This window comes from Peromyscus leucopus, chromosome 1 (genome assembly GCF_004664715.2).
Source record: "Peromyscus leucopus breed LL Stock chromosome 1, UCI_PerLeu_2.1, whole genome shotgun sequence".
NCBI lineage: Eukaryota > Metazoa > Chordata > Mammalia > Rodentia > Cricetidae > Peromyscus > Peromyscus leucopus.
The window spans coordinates 21,155,465-21,174,618 of record NC_051063.1 but is presented as its reverse complement, the minus strand read 5'-3'; the positions used below and the strand labels follow the sequence as shown (position 1 = coordinate 21,174,618).

The 19,154-nt window shown below is 41.5% G+C and overlaps 1 protein-coding gene across 2 annotated transcripts in view; it reads left to right on the top strand.

Annotated features, from left to right (window-relative positions):
- Window positions 1-196: 196 nt before the first annotated feature.
- The window catches only part of Pum3 (pumilio RNA binding family member 3), a 35,554-nt gene continuing 16,596 nt past the window's right edge, over window positions 197-19,154 (top strand). The window contains exons 1-12 of one of the 2 annotated variants that reach the window (XM_028894318.2): window positions 197-301; window positions 3,256-3,347; window positions 4,562-4,780; window positions 6,957-7,092; window positions 7,668-7,743; window positions 8,362-8,455; window positions 8,692-8,758; window positions 9,786-9,960; window positions 11,366-11,469; window positions 12,631-12,709; window positions 14,906-15,004; window positions 15,812-15,865. In XM_028894318.2, coding sequence (XP_028750151.2) covers window positions 201-301; window positions 3,256-3,347; window positions 4,562-4,780; window positions 6,957-7,092; window positions 7,668-7,743; window positions 8,362-8,455; window positions 8,692-8,758; window positions 9,786-9,960; window positions 11,366-11,469; window positions 12,631-12,709; window positions 14,906-15,004; window positions 15,812-15,865 — 1,296 coding nt within the window. In that variant the 5' untranslated portion in view covers window positions 197-200. Of the gene's footprint in view, window positions 302-321; window positions 1,102-3,255; window positions 3,348-4,561; window positions 4,781-6,956; window positions 7,093-7,667; window positions 7,744-8,361; window positions 8,456-8,691; window positions 8,759-9,785; window positions 9,961-11,365; window positions 11,470-12,630; window positions 12,710-14,905; window positions 15,005-15,811; window positions 15,866-19,154 lie in introns of those variants that run through there. The other variant, XM_028894312.2, reaches the window with a different exon arrangement.

Genomic DNA, 19,154 nt, shown 5'->3' with positions numbered 1-19,154 from the left:
CTCGCGACAACCTGCGTCATCCCCAGACGCTGCCGGCGCCAACGTCACTTTCCGGCGCCACTGACTCGTCTTCCACCGGACGGATCCCTTCAAGGGCCAAAACCAGCGCTGTCCAACATAGGAGGTGTGGCGAGGGCGGACCAATTGAAACTATGGACTTCGCGTTCCCCCCTAAGCTCCACCCCTTGACCCCAGGCCTCATGGCGGAAGAATACAATCAGAGGACCGGGGCGGGGCCAGATGCGGAAGCGGAAGCGGCGGAAGGTGGCGGTACTCTGCGATCTTCTGCCCCACGTGTGCGGTGAGTGCTGCGGAGAGGGCGTTGCAGGCGGTGCGGGGCAAGCTTTCGCTGGCCGCTCCGGAGCGGGGAGAGTTTTCGGGGCCGTGGACGAGCGGGCGTCTTCAGATCGGCCGCCAGGGCCGCTTTACCGGCCGCTTTTATGGCTCGGAGTTGGGGGATTGGAGGGAGCCTAGCGAGGGCAGGGGTTAAGAAGCCCTCCGTTACGTTCCTTAGTGCAGAGCTGGGGGAACTAGCTTCGCTTTCACACCCCTGCCGGTGCGGGTCACGGTCAGCCTGCCCGTCCTGTGACAGACCTTGTGCCTAGGAGCGTTGCAGGGGAAACTGAAGAAGTGACCCATAAACCGAGACCTAAAGCATGATGGGAGGCAGGAGTATTTTAAGCAGGGGCTCTGGGGTTAAGTCCCGGAGGTCTGCGTTAGGAGTACCGCAGACAAGATAAAGGGAAGGGTAGGAGTTGGGAGGCCATGGTGTCGAGCTTTTGTATTCTTGTGTAACGGGAAGCATTGTTCTTTGTGTTCCTATGCGTATAAAACGTTGAAGGGTAGTTAGAAAAAAGCGGGAGGTGGCTCGTGACAGGCCTTGATTCTCAAGAAAAAAAAAGTGCTTAGTTTGCAAGTTTGGTAAGGAGAATCTTGATGGGTTTGTACTGAGTATTGGTAGTGGAGATAAAGTGTTTTCTAAGGGGATTGCAGGATAACTTACTGATCGGTTCAAGATGACTGACGCACAAAGAAGTAAATATCAGATGCAATGCTCAGGTTCTCTTGAGCAGTAAAGTAGATGACACCCCGTTGGCTACGGTGAGAATGGGCAGGGAGACAAAGATGGGCTATCGTTGGGGTAGTTTGCAGGGGTAATGCAGAGAGTTAAGTTTCAGACGTTAAGCAGAAGGTGCCAGTTATATGCATAGTCAAAAGTGTCGAGTACACAGCTGTGAAGGTTTAGGAAGTAAAACCTAATTTGCTTGTCTTTGTGTTTGGGTTAGCCATAAATGAATTTGATAGTGAAGAAACTTGGCAAATACTGCTTTAAGTGATCAAGGTTAACTTCAGGAGTAAATCATGACTGCTACAGTCCTTTGGTGCTGTGAGAACAGGACTTCTTTGCTAACACACACCGGCCCAAGCATAAACTCAGTCTAATGATGAAAATCTTAATCCCAAAGGGGACATAGCCTGCAAAACAGAGAGGAGACATGGTGACTAAATTAACTGTATCTTGGAATAGGAAAAGGACATGAATGGGAAAGTTGATATCAAAATATACCCTGTTATACTAGTGTTAATTTCTTAGTTTCATCACAGTGTCGTATGTTAACAATAGGGAAGCTGGGTAAATGATCTATAGGCTCTGTATCTTTTTAACTCTTCTGTAAAACACATTGTTTTAAAATAAAATATGCAGACTTAATATGTCAATAAAGGTATGGTTAGAAACCTACATATGAAGGCCAGTGGCACAGTTTGTTAGCATGTGGTACTTTCATGAAACCTACATGCAGACATGCAAGTGTGACAATATCTTGCCAAGTGATAAAATGACTGTGCAATTTAAAATGCCCAGTAGGAAACTGAGTGGTTCCAGTGCTGAAATTACAGATACATATCACTGTATTTTTATGCAGTTCTGGGCATTGAACCCAGGGCATGTTCCAGTGTTTCCTGGAGAAAGTGGTCTACTACATTTGGAAAGTTATATATTTCAGTCTTTGTTTTCAAATGGGTAGTTCATAGTAGCAAATTAAGGACTTAGAAAATCTTCCCTACTTGCTGACTATTGCTGTGTAATTTACTGTTTCTCAAATACATATTAACTTGGAATCCTGCCTTTTTTTTTTTCTTCCCAAGACATTTCAGTGTCCTGAGGAATTAATCATGCTTAGTTTTGTTTTGATTTTTGAAACAGTATCGTACTGTGTATCCCAGACTGGCCTCCAGTTTATGTTGCCAGAGTGTCCTTGAACTCACAGTGATCCTTCTGCCTCAGTCTCAGATCTAGGATTATAGGTGTGTGTGTCAACACATCCAGCAAGAAATTAATTCATGAATAGAAGTTTCTAATCTGGAAACATTGTCTAGGAATTCCTGCAGGTGACTCTTAAGGTCATTTAGAAATGGATGATCATGTAACTTTTTGAAATGTAGACATGAGCTTAGTAGAGTTTGCCTTTGTATCTGTATGTGTTTTGCTTCTTGCAAAGCTTGTAGGTTGGTGAGGAGTATCTATTACTTTGCCTGTGCTCAGTGAAGGTCACTGAACCCAACAGGTGACATGTTAGGCAGATCCCTCTCAATTAAATATTAAATAGTTCATTTTGGCTTGGAGGTCAGCAAGGCAACTGGCTGCCTCTAAAACAGCTGGCCAATAACCTTTATTTTAGCTTTTTTGTGTTTTCTTTCTTTAAATTGTAACATGTGCTAAATGCATCCTATTGCTTTTTAAGGTAGATGCCCAAGAAATCAAATGATAACATCACCGTTACTCATCACTGTTTTTTGTTTTGTTTTGTTTTTTCTTTTTTTTGGGGGGGTGGGGTTGAGATGGGTCTTCTCTGTGTTGTTTTGGTGCCTGTCTTGGATCTTGCTCTGTAGACCTGGCTGGCCTCGAACTCAGAGATCCGCCTGACTCTGCCTCCGAGTGCTGGGATTAAAGGTGTGCGCTTTTAATTCTTAATGTTTATTCTTAATAGTGGTCTATATTTAGCCAGTGCCGTTGCCTCCAGGTGTGTCACACACTAGGCAGGACATGTGCGTGTCCTGAGTTCTTGTTTGTGTTGGTATCCTTTTCACCCTCTGTTTTAATGTCTTAGAGGTAGTTCTGTACTTGGTGGACTTGAGAGCTGGATGCTTTATACTGCATCTGAGCTCAAGGACTGTGTGTTGCATTGACTGTTTAATGACTCTTACTGGATAGCAGTTTGGTGATTCTTCATGGTTTTGGCTTTTGTTTTCCAGAATTGCTATGATGGAAGTCAAAGAGAAGAAAAAACTCACAGGGAAGAGTCCAAAAACAGCACAAGGAAAGACTAGATTTCATAAAAACAGTGGTAAGAGAGCCTTATCCACGTGCGCTTCCTATGTGCTGGTTACCTTGAAGATATATCTGAAGGGGACGAGGTTTGTAATGGGTGTCACGCTCTTCATGGGCTAGGATTACAGTAAACATGGTGGAAAGAAGTCACCACTGTCCACAAGCTAACCTGTTCCTTGTGGAATTTCGGCTTTTAAGATTTGCCAGAATAATTGAGGAATGCTTTATTTATAAAAGACCCTTTCGCTGGGCGGTGGTGGCACATGCCTTTAATCCCAGCACTCAGGAGGCAGAGCCAGGCGATCTCTGTTAGTTTGAGGCCAGCCTGGTCTACAGAGTGAGATCCAGGAAAGGTGCAAAGCTACACAGAGAAACCCTGTCTTGGGGGGGAAAAAACTTTATGTCAGCAATTTATGGTGGCCTTATTGTATTCACATTCAGTCACTGTACAATTCATTTTAATGCTTGATGAGTTGGACCTGGCTAGTACACTCAGCTTTGCCTTCTGAATTTCAGATGGTGATGTCTCTATTATTCCATCAGGTGTCAGTATTGCAGAGTAGAAAAATGCAGACCTATAGAGATAGCTGTGTCCTAAGCAGTCTTATGCTTTCCCTTTAATGGTCCTAAGGCATAGCTATTATTATTGTCATCCTGTTTGTTAGATATGGGTAAGCTTTTTGACTAAACATTTTAGCCAAAAGGTTTATTGTAGGTTTTAAGATTTTTCTCAAAATTAGACTTTTTCAGAAATCCATTTTAATTCATTTTTATGATATGCTTTCTTAACTTCAGTAACTGTTCATTTCACTCTGAAACTCTTATCTTATTGAACCACTGATATTTTAATATAAATATTGATAGTAGTGCCAATAAGACAAAATGGAAAGGTACATAATATTTTATGTCTAGCATATGCTTAAAACTGCAGAAATATGCCATGCTAGCATAGTGGTTGTTTCTAAGAGGTAATTTATAGTTTATTATTAATTCCTCTAACTTTCCAGGGTTTACATGGCTAACCTATACAATTTTATAATCAGAAAGTTTTCTCTTAACTTGGGTTTGATTATTTAAATCCTAATTTATTCAAAGGGTTAAAGTATATTTGAGGATAAGACTGTTGGTTGTACTGAAAAGTGTGTAGTTTTCGGCAGCATGTAGTTGAGTAGATCCAAGGGATTTCGGCTCAGAGTCAATGAACTAATAAGTATTCTTTGTTGTCACCAGAGTCTAATTCTTCAAAAACATTCCCAAGGAAAGTTGTTAAGGAAGGTGGGCCTAAAGTCGCATCTAAGAACTTTGAGAAAGGTGCCACAAAACCTGGCAAAAAGGGTGTGAAGCAGTTCAAGAACAAGCCACCAGGGGGCAAAGGACCGAAGGACAAATTCCAGAAGCCAAATAAATTCAACAAGAAGAGGAAATTCCAGCCAGATGGTAAAAGTGATGGTAAGCATGGCTCTTAGAGTCTTTGCAGAAGCCTTCCCGGGCCAAGGTGGGACTGGACCGTGGTGCACAGGTCCTCCGCTGTGTCAGAGACTGCCTGTCCTTGCTCCTAGACGGGCAGCATTTCAGAGTAGAGGGAAGGAAGCACAGAAGGGTTTAAGTAAACAACAGTGTGTTTCTAGTCAGAATTTCTTGTTCTGGTGCTGGTGAGATGGATCAGCAGTTAAGAGCACATGTTCTTGCAGAGGACCCGAGTTCGATTCCTAGTGCCCACATGGTGCCCACAACCATCTGTAGCTCCAGTTCAGGGTGTTCAATGACTGCCTCAGCTCCAAGCTTACATTTGGTACACACACATGTATGCAAGCAAAACACTCTTAAAATGAGTCTAAAAATAAAATGTTTTTAAACTTTCTCATGCTTAGAGATCTTTATTTCTTTAGCCAGGGAATTAAGCTAAATTGTGTCTTTTGCAGGGAACTCAAAACATTCCTTTCTGAAGGCCAAACTGAATTTATTTGTTCACTCATTCATCAGATATTTACCTTTTTTTTCACTTTTTTTTAAAAAGACATTGGCTTTCTGTGTAGCACTGGATGGCCTGAAACTCATCATGAATTCACGGATCTATCTACCTGCATGCACTGTCATGTCCAGCTACCTTTTTTATTCGTTGTGTTGGGAGATAAGTAGTTTTAAAATCAGTAACAGTACAGGGCCAACCTAATCATAAAAGCTGGCCTTAAAGACATAGTGTGCTCCAGCTAAAATGTCAACCGTGCTGAATTAAGAGATTTGTAGACTCTGGTCTCATGGGGCTTAGACCAGGCTAATGTGATCAACTCGTTAGATGGTTCACATTCAGTAATAGTTCTGGATAGATTTAGCCATTTAATTCCTTCAGGACAAATTACTCCCTGATGGGAATTGTTCCTCGGGCTTCTGTTTGTCATTGAAATGAATTGCCAGTCTCTTTATCACAATATCCATGGAGTCACTTCTCACCAGCATTTGCTCAGTTGTACAGCGTGGCACTGCGGTGCCTTGTCCCTTGTTGACTTCAAGCAGCAGCTTCTCCATAGTGACCACACCTTCCCCCTGCCCCACTGTGAGGTCCTGGGTTATTTCCCTAACATGGAGTGTATTCTTACGTGGCTCCCTGCCTGCCTGCCTGCCTGCCTGCCAGGATTACTGTGTGCACATTTTCTATCCAGCCCTCCAGCCTGCTCCTTATTCTTCAGTTTGCCTGTGGGTTGCTTGCTGGAGGAGGGACAGCATGCTTGAGGTGGGGGAGGAGAACAGGGGGTGGGGGGAGGGAATGCCATCATATCTCAGTGTCTGCAAGACCTTTCCCCACTCCGGTGCCTGTCTTTTTTCTCTGCTTCTAGGTTTTTTCTTCCTCTCCCCATGCCCAGCGTTTGCTCCAGTAGTTGCTTTTCCTCCTCCTGTTGCTTGTATGGTAGTTTTAATGGAGAATGCAGAGACTGTAACGATGTTAAATATAAATGCTAAGATCCAAACAGAGAGGCAAGGGGGCAAGAAGGAAATACTTGGTATTTATACCTAGGTTTTAGTATGACTCAGTTGACTTTTTTATTGTTTTGGTTCTTGTAATGAGTGAATTTTATAATCAGAGAGAGATATTTAGAAATAACTAAATTCCAAAGGATTTGGAGGGAGATACTTATGTAAATAATACTCTAGTAAAATATTCATTTCATTTATCACATTGATTGGTTTTGTTGTTTAATTGATAACTTAATTTCAAAGGTACAGGAATAGATAGATCAACCTGTAGAAACTTGCTATACATTGTCATGAGTGGAAGGCAGCTATAAGTTGTCCCTGGATTTGTATCTTGTTTCTACCACTGGGTGGCCTTGGATGGATGACTTAATGTGTGGTACATAGCAAAAGGGGGTGATCAAAGTCATATCCACCTCACACTAAGAATTAAATAATGCTTGACAGCTCTCAGAAGAGTGGCATTTTATTTTTGATGTTTGGATTGAGCGAGGACCCTCATACATGTAGGTGCTCTACCACTGAACTTCACTGCCAGCTTATATTTTCCCCTTTAACTTATAGAATGAGCATTGGTCCTGGTGATAGCCCTCTGTTCTAAATTCATATTCGTGTACAGTGTTCGGAATGTTAAATGCATTGAATTTAATTCTAGAATCAGCAGCCAAGAAACCCAAATGGGATGACTTCAAAAAGCAGAAGAAGGAGCTGAAGCAGAGCAGGCAGCTCAGTGATAGGACCAACTATGACATCGTGGTTCGGGCAAAGCACATTTGGGAGAGCTTGAGAAGGTACTGGCACTTAACACTGTCGTTATTAGTCTGTCCAAGACAAGGGCAACACAGAGAGAGGTTTGCCCTGCACAGGCAGATGTCCTAAACAGCAAAGACAGCACCTGGTTTTTTTGATGCATGCTCAGAGTCCCCTGTAACAGCAGCAGAGTGCGTGTCTGCCGAGTGCAGAAATGTGTGAAATCATTAGAATAGTGCCAGATAGCTTTATGGAAATGACGGGAGGCAAATGGATTTGATACCTATCCTGAAAGATTTCTCAGAAAATGAAGGACAATTTCTTATCAGCTAGGTTTTGAGATGTTTTAAGTATTTGCTATCTTAGATTGTTTTATTATTTTTCTTTGCTTCTGAAGTTCTGGCTGTTAAGATTTAGATTGATGCATAAAATTATACCCTGTGAGATGAGTTTCTGCCTCTGAGAAAATGACTTTTGTCTGACTGCTTCGGAATAATAATTTTAATGTCAGAGGTTTGCTGCCTTCAAAGGAAGAACCACACTGAAGTGGCAAACATATATCGCATGCTGTTTGGTTTTCAAGTCTAAAATAACTTCACGTGCGCTTCCTCTGCAGAAAAGACTGTGACAAAGAAAAGAGAGTGAAGCTAATGAGTGATTTGCAGAAGTTGATTCAAGGGAAAATTAAAACTGTGAGTAGAATGTGCTCACTCTTCCAATTTAAAAAAAAATGCGAGTTTCTTTGTTCTTAAGAGAAGTGTGTTCTTTGTATGTAGCAGTTATGGTTATCAATGCAGTGACACTTCGGGATCAGTGTCCTGTGTCGGTACCTGTTAACTTTTGAGAACATGGAACCACAGTTCATGTAATCCTTATGGAGGTAGTTTTAAATACAATTTTTTATGGTTTTGATTTTTTTGCGTTTTTTTTTGTTTGTTTGTTTGAAACAGGGTTTCTCTGTAGTTTTGGTGCCTCTCCTGGATCTCACTCTGTAGACCAGGCTGGCTTTGAACTCAACAGAGATTCTCCTGGCTCTGCCTCCCAAGTGCTGGGATTAAAGGCGTGTGCCACCACTGCCTGGCTTGTGGGGGTAGTTTTAATTAGGAATGGAATTTGAAAGGTGGTAGACTTTTCTGTCTCTTGCATTTATTTCAGCTATGAAATGTGATAGGAAGCAAAGCCAAACAATGGTTGTACCACATAATTGACATATTTCTGTCTCCAGCAGGCTAGTGCAGTGTAAGCTGAAAAAAGTGCAAATTGTGTAACTAGTAGAAACCTGATGGTTCAAGCATTTTGTTTTCCTACAGATTGCCTTTGCCCATGACTCAACACGTGTGATCCAGTGCTTCATTCAGTATGGGAATGAAGAGCAGAGGAGGCAGGCCTTTGAAGAACTGCAAGGTATGGCTAATGTGCAATGTTTTTATCGCTTGGGAGAAAATCACTTGTTTTCTCTTGGAATGCCGGAGAATGTCCTAGAGAACAGTTCTGTGTTTTCTGCAAGACTGTTTTGTTACTGTTTCTTTGCGTGGGACTAGAGTGAGCTGTGTTCCAGAATCGTGTGGGTTTCTTTCTTCCCTCTGTTTCTGGAGAGCTGAAGTAAGGATGTCAGGTCATTGGATGTTTTGTTTTCCCAGGTGACCTGGTTGAACTAAGTAAAGCCAAATATTCGAGGAATATTGTCAAGAAATTTCTCATGTATGGGTAAGTTGTTATAAAGGGTATTTTCCTCCCTTGGCTTTTGGTTTTGTGGATTCATCTTTGCTTAAATGCTACTTTAAAATCTCTGGTCTTAGTAATCGCCTCCAGACACTTGTGGTCTTCCTAAGGTACAACACCGTAAAACAATGGCTAAAATTAACTGAAATCATGATGCTCCCTTCTCCATTGTTACGGACCTATTTTTATATATTTAAGTTAAAGAACAAAACATTGGAATAATTAACTCCAGTTACTAGTATTTAGAGGGTAGGAAATTGAGGAGCAGATGAACAGACTCTGAAGTAGGTCATTGTGTTAGCCCATGTCAGGGTGGGATGATTTTTCTAATGATGTGCTGTTGGTACTTATCCACACCAGCTTTTTGGGTATGAGAATGTACCAGACTATGATAGCAGAAAAAATAAGTGATCTGCAATTGGTAACATTTTTCCTAACCAGTCCTGGCTATTATTAGCTGCTCAAATGCATTAGAATAATTTTTATTTTATTTCCGTTTTGTCTCCTTGACTCTGTCCTTCTCTGACTTTCCTTGTGGTCTGGTTGGAGGAGCTGATGAAGGCACTTTCTGTGTGCTGCTCACTGTTCTTGATGCGTCTCAGTTCATCTAGTTCTCACAGCAGCTGTTTCTATTTTGTGAATGAAGAGGCTGGGGCACAGAGGAGTTAAAGACCATCGGGCTGGGCTGTAGCTTAGTGGTAGAGCATTTGCCTTGCATGCATAAGGTCCTAGGTTCAATCCCAGTACTGCCAACAATAAATTAAGAAAGAACCTGGTTGGTCTTTGAGCTGGTCAGCGGAGCCGTCTTTTCCCACCAGGGATTGCAGCCTACTTTGTCTTCTAAGAATTGAAAGTGCATGGTGTTTGATTTGCCCACTCACAAGTGTTCCCATATAGGAGAACTCCCCTCTCTAACACAAATATTGGTGAGCTGGCCTTTGGAGAAGTAAATTGTGGGTTTATTGCTACCCAGCCTCCTCCTGTCATTTTTCCATGTTCCTTTTGACTTTAGAAGTAAACCGCAGATAGCAGAGATCATCCGAAGCTTTAAAGGTCACGTGAGGAAGATGCTGCGGCACTCAGAGGCGTCGGCCATCGTGGAGTATGCGTACAATGACAAAGCCATTTTGGAACAGAGGAACATGCTGACAGAGGAGCTCTATGGGAACACGTTTCAGCTATACAAGGTGACCTTTCTGGAAGTTCGTTCCCCATGTGTTTATTTTTCTGTGTGGTCTTTTAAGTTTCAGGGTCCTGTATTTAAGATGTTTTTACCAAGCTAGTCCTTCAGGAGACAGCTCATAGCCTCTCTCTTCGGTTATAATGTCTGTGCAGTAGGAGCAAGTGGTCACTGCATGCTTCCTCCAGAATGCTGCCTTTAAATCCCCTTCAGATCGTTCCGTTGCTTCCAGCTGCTGTGTGTGTGATGCTTCAGCACTTCTCTTTCTGCAGTCAGAGTGACATCAAAGACTGTAATAGTGAGCAGAGCTTTAGACCTGCTCTAGTCAGCTCCGGCTGGGGTGCACTGGCCTTCCTCTCGTTACTCTGTCTCATGTTTCTTCCCGGGCTTGCCTTACCTTGTCTGGATCTGGAGAGGAAGGGTTCTAGAGACCTGGCATTGGGTGGAAAATAGAAGTTGAGTCTGGGACCAGCCAGTGATGGGACTAGTACTGCTCTAGGGCCTATTTCAAACCTTAGGACAGGATGTACAGGTGATATGAAGGGATGTGGATTGACTGTGGGGTTGCCTCCCTTAGCTTCAGTTCCTAAGTTGAGTTGCTGGAGCATTTCTACTGTGACACTTGACTTTGGGAATCTTCAGCAATTCTAAAACACCGAGACAAGGATTGTGAGTAGGCACATGCTAAGTGCTTGCTAAGACCGATGCCTGGTGATTTGGGTGGTGCTTAGCCTGGCTCTAAAAGTAGAGCCAGCTCCCCATTTCCATGGCTTCCACATCTTACAACTCAACCAACCCAAACTATTCAGAAAAAAAAATATGAATGAGATAAAATAAATGATGGGTGGTGATGGTCCACACCTTTAATCCCATCACTCCGGAGGCAGAAGAAAGTGGATGGCTGAGTTCGAGGCCAGCTTGCTCTACAGAGCAAGTTCCAGGACAGCCAGGGCTACACAGAGAAACCCTGTATCAAAAAAAAAAAAAAAACAAAAGGAAAAAAAAGAAAAATGGATGTCTGTACTGGACATGTGTAGATTTTGTTCCTTATTGTTCTGTAAAAAATATAGTATAATAACTATTTGTAGAGCATTTATGTTTTGTTATGTAAGTAGCATGAGATGGTTTAAAATATCCCAAAGGATTGTATGGATTACATATAAATACTTAGTTGTTTTATGTGGGAGTCTTAAGTGTTAACAGGTTTTTGTATCCATGGGAGTTCCTAGAGCCAATCCTCCACAGGGATGTTCACACACTGGCAGATGTATAGACAGGGAATCAGATCATGGGGAACTATTCATGGACGTTCTAGAAATGTGAAACATCTCAAACTTACTTTAAACTTGTTTAACATGGTTGTAGTTCTTGCTTGTTCTGAAGTGTGGCATTTGATTTTTCCTCTGTTTCAGTCTGCAGATCACCCCACTCTGGACAAAGTGCTGGAGGTGCAGCCGGGAAAACTAGAGCTTATTATGGATGAAATGAAACAGATTCTGACTCCGATGGCCCAGAAGTAAGAAAGGGTTTTTCTTTACAGATTGAAAGAGGTATTTGCAGGAGCCACATTTTACATAATCCTTGCCAGAAAGGAGGCATTTTCCTCCCTGTTGTTAATAATCTATCGTAAATAAGGGTATAAAACATTTTGTTTGAAACTGTTCTTGATGCAGGTAGACATGGCTCTTCTTGACATTGTATCTTATTGGCTTACTTGTCATAGTGGTTTATAAACATTGGTAAAGTGATAAAACCTTTTTTTCTTTTTTTTTTTCCATGTAAAGTGTTACACCGAACGTTGGTGTATTGAAGTTTATAGAGTTGATTGTTTAAACTGTACTGTAGACTTAGAAGTTTGTGCTTGTTGCCTTCGTGTCTTTGATACCTGACAGAAAGGTTGGGAGCAAAGCTGCCGCTACCAGACAGGGTGGGTGTGACCCCTGATGTCACGTCCTCTCACCCCCTAATCCGGTGTAAGCGTGGACAGCTTCACCTCTCTGGGCCTGGTTCCCAGACCTGTGGAACTGAGGTGATAATGCCACATCCTTTGTGGTGTTTTATGAAGATAAACGGGTTAAAATATTTGCAGAGCCCTTAGAAGAGTGCTTTGTGCATCGAGGCGTTCGTGTCTGTGGTGGGTTTGTGTATTCTGTGTGAACTTCTAGGTTCTTGATCTTGAACATCGGCCAGCACTGTGCTGCTGAATTTACTACGTATCATATTGGGGGCATGGACAAGTAGGGGTTGTCGCTACTGGTGGCACTGCTGTGGTCCATTCAGATTGTAATGCTGCTAAAATTACTTTACGATATTGAGACATCTTGATAGAAAATAACCATTAGGAATCGGGTCTGCATGTGAATTCTTAATGAGGTGTCCAGTGCTCAGGGTGGGGGAAACACTACAGCTCTCCTTGTGCTGGTGAGGTAGAACACGCTGCGGTAGTGCATCATCTTGCCATAGAGCCTGGGAATGTGTATCCTGCTCTCGGTTGCCATGACACTAAACCAGTGTTACAGTCTAAAATTTTTAACATCTTAGTGTTGCTGAATGATTTATGACACACTGTATTTAGTGAAAACCATTTCACTTAGATGATTTAGGACCGATAGGGTTACCTGTCTTTGTGTTGCTGTTTGGATAAGTCTGATCTGATTTTCTTCCCGTCTGTTTGCAGGGAAGCTGTGATTAAGCACTCGCTAGTTCATAAAGTATTCTTGGACTTTTTTACCTATGCACCCCCAAAACTTCGATCCGTAAGTCCTTAGTTTCTGTCTTTGAATCAGTGTAAAGCCAGTGTGGTGGCACACATTTGAGATTTGGCACTTGGGGGCCTGAGACAGGAGGATAACCATGAGTTTGAGGTTAGCCTGGCCTCCAAAGTGAGCTCCAAGCCAGCCTGGACTGTGGTGTGAGACTGCGTCTCACAAAATGAAACAGACTGAAAATGGGAAGGGAAAGGCCTGTAGGACTTTGCGGGGCTGCTCTGGTGTACACAGTCCTTTAGAAATGCCAGGGTTCCTTTCTCCCTTACATAACCACGGAACAGGCACCGAACAGATCTGCTAAGTCACTTTAAAAATTCTGCCCTAGCCCCCACCCCAGAAAAGAATAGAATGGATCCTAGTTTTATTGATGATACTGAATTTTTATATTTTAGTTACAATCTAGAGAGTGTCTCCTAGCTAATCTGATCTGAAAGGTAACTTACATTGGAGGATTCCTCGGTGTTCCAGTAGTTTTAAATTAAAAAAATAAAAATAAAAAACCATACCTGCTTTAAAAGGTTAAGGGAGGATACTTAGTGTGAAACTAAATGGCCCGTGAAAGCCTGGACCTTACGCAATGGAAGGCAGAGGACCGGTGAAGGTAACTGCACTGTCCTTCAAGTCAACGGTGGGAATACAAATGAGATGGATGCCGTAGTTCCCCGAGCTGTGCGTGCCTCATCCAGCCGTGACCTGTTGTCCGTTGGTTCTCATTTTCCAATCGCAAGGGCTGACTAAACTAGCACACCTGATTTCTCTTAACATACACGCCTGTCGCACACTCTGGGAATTTTGAAGCCCTCCAGTTAGCATGGAGAGTAATTTCTCTGCAGCCCCTCCCCACCAGCCCCCCCAACCTTGTGGCCAGAAGAACAGCACTTGCTCTCTTAAGAATTTCCCTCTTCCCTACAGAACGCAGTATTTTGATGTTTTTGTGCCAAGAGTGGGTGACAGTAGAAAACAGCATTCTGTCATAGCAAACGTCTGGAGTGGGCATAAAGTGGCAAGACCTCTGGAGATCTTGGAAGCACAATTGCAACCTGTGTTACCCTCCAGCCCAATATCTTTTTATTAATTCTTCAAGAATTTCATACATGTATATAATATTATTTTGATCATTTTCTAATTTTTCCCATATCTACTCACACCCCCCCAATTCCATGCCATCTTTTTTTTTTTTTTTTTTTGATAGCCCACAGAATTCAATCTGTCCATATATTCATAGTTGTGGGACCGTCTACTGGCCGTACTATTAAAGACTGGCTCCCTCCCCTATAAGCCATCAACTGTGGGTAGCTCTTCAGCTCAGGGTCAGGGCTTGAATGTTCCTGACAGCAGTTGCTGCTGTGGGTTCATGGATGCAGTGGTCCTGTCCTGTCCAGAAGTCTGTTTTGCCCTGTGTCTCCTGGAATCTTTCCATCCCCTCTGCCACAGTATCCCCCTAAGCTTTGAGGGGAGAAGCTATAATGTAAGTGTCCCATTTATGGTGGAGCACTTTTGGAGAAATTCTTAGTTCGGCTGTGTGACCTGAAATCTACGCTTGAGGTTCATCTCTGGAGAGGATGGTACCTTAGGGTGAAGTACAGCCCTTTCTCTTTCCAGACTTTGTATATGGTCCCCAAATGTAGAAATTCATTTGGGTTCCAGAATGCATTTATATCCTGGCTGTTCAAATTTTGAAAATAAGAAATTAAATGGTGTGTTCCCCTTTTAATTTTTACAAAAAGGCCTATCCTGAATGAGTAAAGGCCTATCCTAAATGTTAGCACAGAGATTTCATTGAGAAATACTATTTAAGTGTTTTGGTACACAATTCATATGACCTGTCGAGATGATCCAGTCCTGTGGTAAACTAAACCACAGACACTTCAGGCAGGATGAGTTTTGATTGTGTTTGTGATATTCACATGTTGGGGAGTATGTTCTTTTCCCAGCTGTTCTGTTAAACACCCCCTTAGAACCGCTACCCCTGGCTGCTGTTTCTGTATTCATTAGAATATATCACACATCACCTGTGAGTACTTTAAAAATAGATCTAGTGGGAAATTGGTTGTGTTGTTTATTAGAAATTGATCTGAGCTATGTTCGCGCTTGTTGGAAAGAATTTGTCTAGAAAGAGGCTGGCTGTAGAATTCCAGCCTGCGGTGTCTGCTGCCTTTTCATTCTCTGCCTTCTGGTCTCTAGGAATTAATTGAAGCCATCCGGGAAGCAGTGGTATACCTGGCCCACACACACGATGGCGCCAGAGTGGCCATGCACTGCCTGTGGCATGGTACCCCCAAGGTAAGTGTCAGAGCCTTGCCTCCCCACAGTCTGGACTTGATGAGCCTTCATCTTTGAGCCTTTAGACTTTGGACCCCGGTTGTACAGAAGTGTCATCTTCTGGAAGTTGTATCCTAGGGCCTCCCGGGGCTTTGGTGCGCCTTCTCTGCTTCAGCAGAGAGAGACCCAAGGCGACACTGAAGGTTAGGAAGAAACCTCCAAGCAGGTGACACATTCATGCTCAGCCTGGGCTGACGGGGGTTTGGGGACCCATGCTCTGTTCTTTTACTCTTCGTTTAATGGTCATATTGAGAATGGGAGGAAGGCAGAGATAATTCGTTAACTACATTATACGTGTGTTCCCTGTGTATTAAGTACTCTGAGGGAAAAGGTGAACATTGATCAAGATCATAGAATTTTACATATTTCATCCTTTAAATGTTAGTTGTGTTTTATCTGCCTTTTGCTTATTGCAAATTTAACTACTGCACAAACATATTAAACACATCTGTATGTTAGACTCTTGAAGGCATAGCAGACATTGGAAGAGGGATGGTTGTAAAGGTGATTTCACTAGGTTTGCCTGTGCCTTAGACTTCCGTGGGTCCATATTTGTGCCTAAATGGAATGACATAAGCTGGAGATTGTATAGCTCTTTGTAGAGTGTTTTGGCTCACGCTGCACTGTTTTTCATTCTGCTTCAATCTGGTCTTTTCACTAACGAAGAGACGATGCTGATAAAAATGTAACACTGCATAAGTGTTAACTATGCGCTAAGCTTCATCTATAAATAAATAAAAGTTCGTTGAATCAGTTTTTCCTTTTAAGGACAGGAAAGTGATCGTGAAAACAATGAAGACATACGTTGAAAAGGTGGCCAATGTGAGTACAACAAAAGCATGTTCGTAAAGTCACTAACAGTGAAGTGAATTCATGTCTAGTGGAGAAATCAGAAAACTGCTTCAATTTGTTTATTATATCTTTTTCTGTCCATTTTCTAGGTTAATTTGCACAACATAGGTTTCATACTGTAGTTCTCTCTCTGCACATGAATTGTTTGTATGTATGTGTGTCTTGCTAGAGATCGAAGAAGGGAATTCCTATGTTCCAGGCAGGTGTCCTGCCTGTGCACTCCACCCCAGGCCCTCTTTGGTTGTTGTGTGTAAAGACTGATCTTTATACCTGCTTTATACCTGTCTCCAGCCTCGGTGACTACACATGGGATTTCTGCTGCCGGTTTAAGCCATATATACCTAAGTAAACAATGTCACATTGTAGTTCAGAAGCTTAATACTGGTTTTTGCTACCACCAAAACTGTTATGAATTTAAATTTGTCTGTTTTCTTGGTATAAATTTATACTGTGGTCATGAAAAAATTAAGGTATTAAATATTTTAGCTCCTTGGAATATGTTGGAGGATTAGTGTTAGATACAAAAGTTTGGTGGTGGTGGTGGTTTTTTGTGGGTTTGTTTGTTTGTTTGTTTGTTTGTTTCTAGCTGGGGGAACCCCTCAGTGGATCAAGTACTTAAAATTGAGCTCCGGCCTCCACGCGTGCGTGCATGCATAAGCAATCTTACCCACACACACGTGCATTGCCATCCACACAATACTCAAAATAATACAAGTTTTTATGTATTTAAATGTGGAATGGTTTTTCCATACTAGCAATACAAAGTAATGCTAAAACTAGGTTACATGTAGTAGTAAATGTGGCTTTAATTATATAATTGAGTAACTTTATCAGTTACTGGTGACTGGCAATTACTCTATGTTCGGCCTTTACCTGTTTTTTTTTTTTTTTTTAAATCCAGTGAGAACAACTAAATTAGTCAAATTCTTGCTTCAGCAAGTGCTAGAGTAGATGCTGTGTGGTACAGTTGGTATTCTGTGGCCTTGGGAGTGACAGGAGTTAGTGTGCATTGGTTGGCAGCTATCTTTTCTGTAAGGTGAAATGTGGTATTCTTTTTCCATCTTGAGAGGTACAAGAATATTTTATTCACAATTTGCAATTGAGTAAATTTTGTGTGACATTTAATTGAAATACTTAAATTAAAATTGAGTAAAAACAGGATGTTAATAGAAAGTTCTGTCTAAACTGTATTAGTAAGAGATTTTCTAAATAATAAAATTAAACTTTTTAATTTTAGATTTTGATTACATAAGGTAATTGGCCAATTCATTTTTGAGACCTTTTCCTAATTTGGCATTGTAGTGGTCACAGAACCTGGCAGTCCGGCGTCTTTTTAATTTAAGAATTACTTCTGAGGGAAAAGGTAAACATAACCCAGTAGATTTGAACTATAAATTATTTAGAATCCCAAATGTTATTGTTCAGTTTTGAGGTTTTTTAAATTTTTATTATTCCGGTCTTTAAATTTTATTGAGACTTCCTTTCAGGCCTCGAATTAGGTCTGTCTTGGTATCTTGAACGGAATCATTGTGGAATATTTATGGTAGTCTGTAAATGTCGGTTAGATCAAGGTGGAGTTAGGCCATCAGCGGGTTTGCTGGTTTGCTGGGTTCTAGGTCTCAGCTGCTAAGAGAAGCAAGTTCAGTGTCTAGATGTGATTGCAGAATTGCCTGTTGCTCTCTTGTGTAGTTAATATGGAATGATTGTCGAACTTGAGCAGAAATGATCGTCTCTTTGTTTGGTGTGATTGTGCCTTTCAAAGATGGTGCTGCTGTGTCTGCATTTGAAATGGAGTTGTGGACCAGCGTCTCTATTCATGCAGAAGTACCTTGCAGTTAGTTGTGCTCTGCCCCCCTGACAGTAATTTTGGATTGTGTGCACTGTCCTTTACCAGTTTCCTCATCTCGGGAGCCAGTTTATTTCAATACATATATATCTGCTTGCCTCACTTGTAATGACTTTATAGTATTTCCTTGCATGGCTATACCATGATTCACTTAGCCAGTCTTTTTTTTTTTGGATCTTGAATTGTCTAGATTCCTTAAATTATCAGTACTCCAGTAAACATTTTATATGTGTCTGTACATATGTGGAAGCATGTCTAGGATAAATCCCTGGAGCTAAAATTGCTAGGTGAGAACATTCATGCATGTTGTTTTAATGTTGCTAATTGTCTTCCAAAGCAGCAAACCGCTTTCTGTTCTAACCAACATGAAGATGCCTGCTTTCCTCAAAAGTTGAATTTCAAGAGGTGATTATAGGCACAGTGGTTTTTGTCTAGTTTTGGGGGTCAGACTATTTTATATAGTTTGCATGCTTTTCTTTTTGCTGCTGTGTGTGGATTTAGGGGAGTTTCTTTGTTTTGGAACTTGTAGATTTTTGCTGTTTGTTTAAGGAGAGACAGACCCACCATGTAGCCTCTGGAACTCAGTCAACTGTGTAGACTGGGATGATCTCAAACTTATAGCAGTCTTCTGGTCTCCCTGTATTAAATACTTAGATGTATTACAAGTTATAGGGATGCACCACTGAGCTTAGCTCTTGTCCAGCTTTTGTATATGGTTTGGGTTTTTGTTTTGTTTTCAGTATTTGTTTAAATATCTATAGCTAAATTCAAAGAAATTCGACAATGTACAATAAATGCAACTGGACAAAGTACAATAAAAATAATTTGTAGTCCTTTGACTCAGGGGTGACTATGTTTTGCCTTCTAAAATTTTCTGTGTATGTATACATAATTTACATATATATGTCATAATTTTATGAAGTTATGTGTATATTTTATAATGTATGTGTGTGTGTATATATATAAATTGTGCCTAAGATTATCCATTTCTTTTTTGGTGATTTGAATAGTTTCTGTATGTAGTTGTATGCACATCCTCTCCTCCCCCAATTAATCTTTCATTTCATTGTCCCATTTAAAAATTTCAAGTAGCCATTCTTTAACTGGGTGTTTGCTTAGATGTTGCATCCTGTTTCCTGGGTTATTTGACTAATATGTTTCTCTGTTTCTTTTCTTTTTTGTTCAATCAACCTTATCTCGAATATGATTAGCTAGTTCGTTTGGGTGGCTTTGATTCACCTTGTTTGTGTAAGGTTGGTGTGTAAGAGGGAAAGTTTTTTGTTTCTTTGTTTTTTTTCTTGAGACAAGGTCTCACTATGTCATGATAATGTAGACCAGGCTGGCCTCAAGCTCACAGAGCTCTGGCTGCCTCTCAGATGTTGGGATTAAAAGCGTGTGCTGCCATGCCCAGCT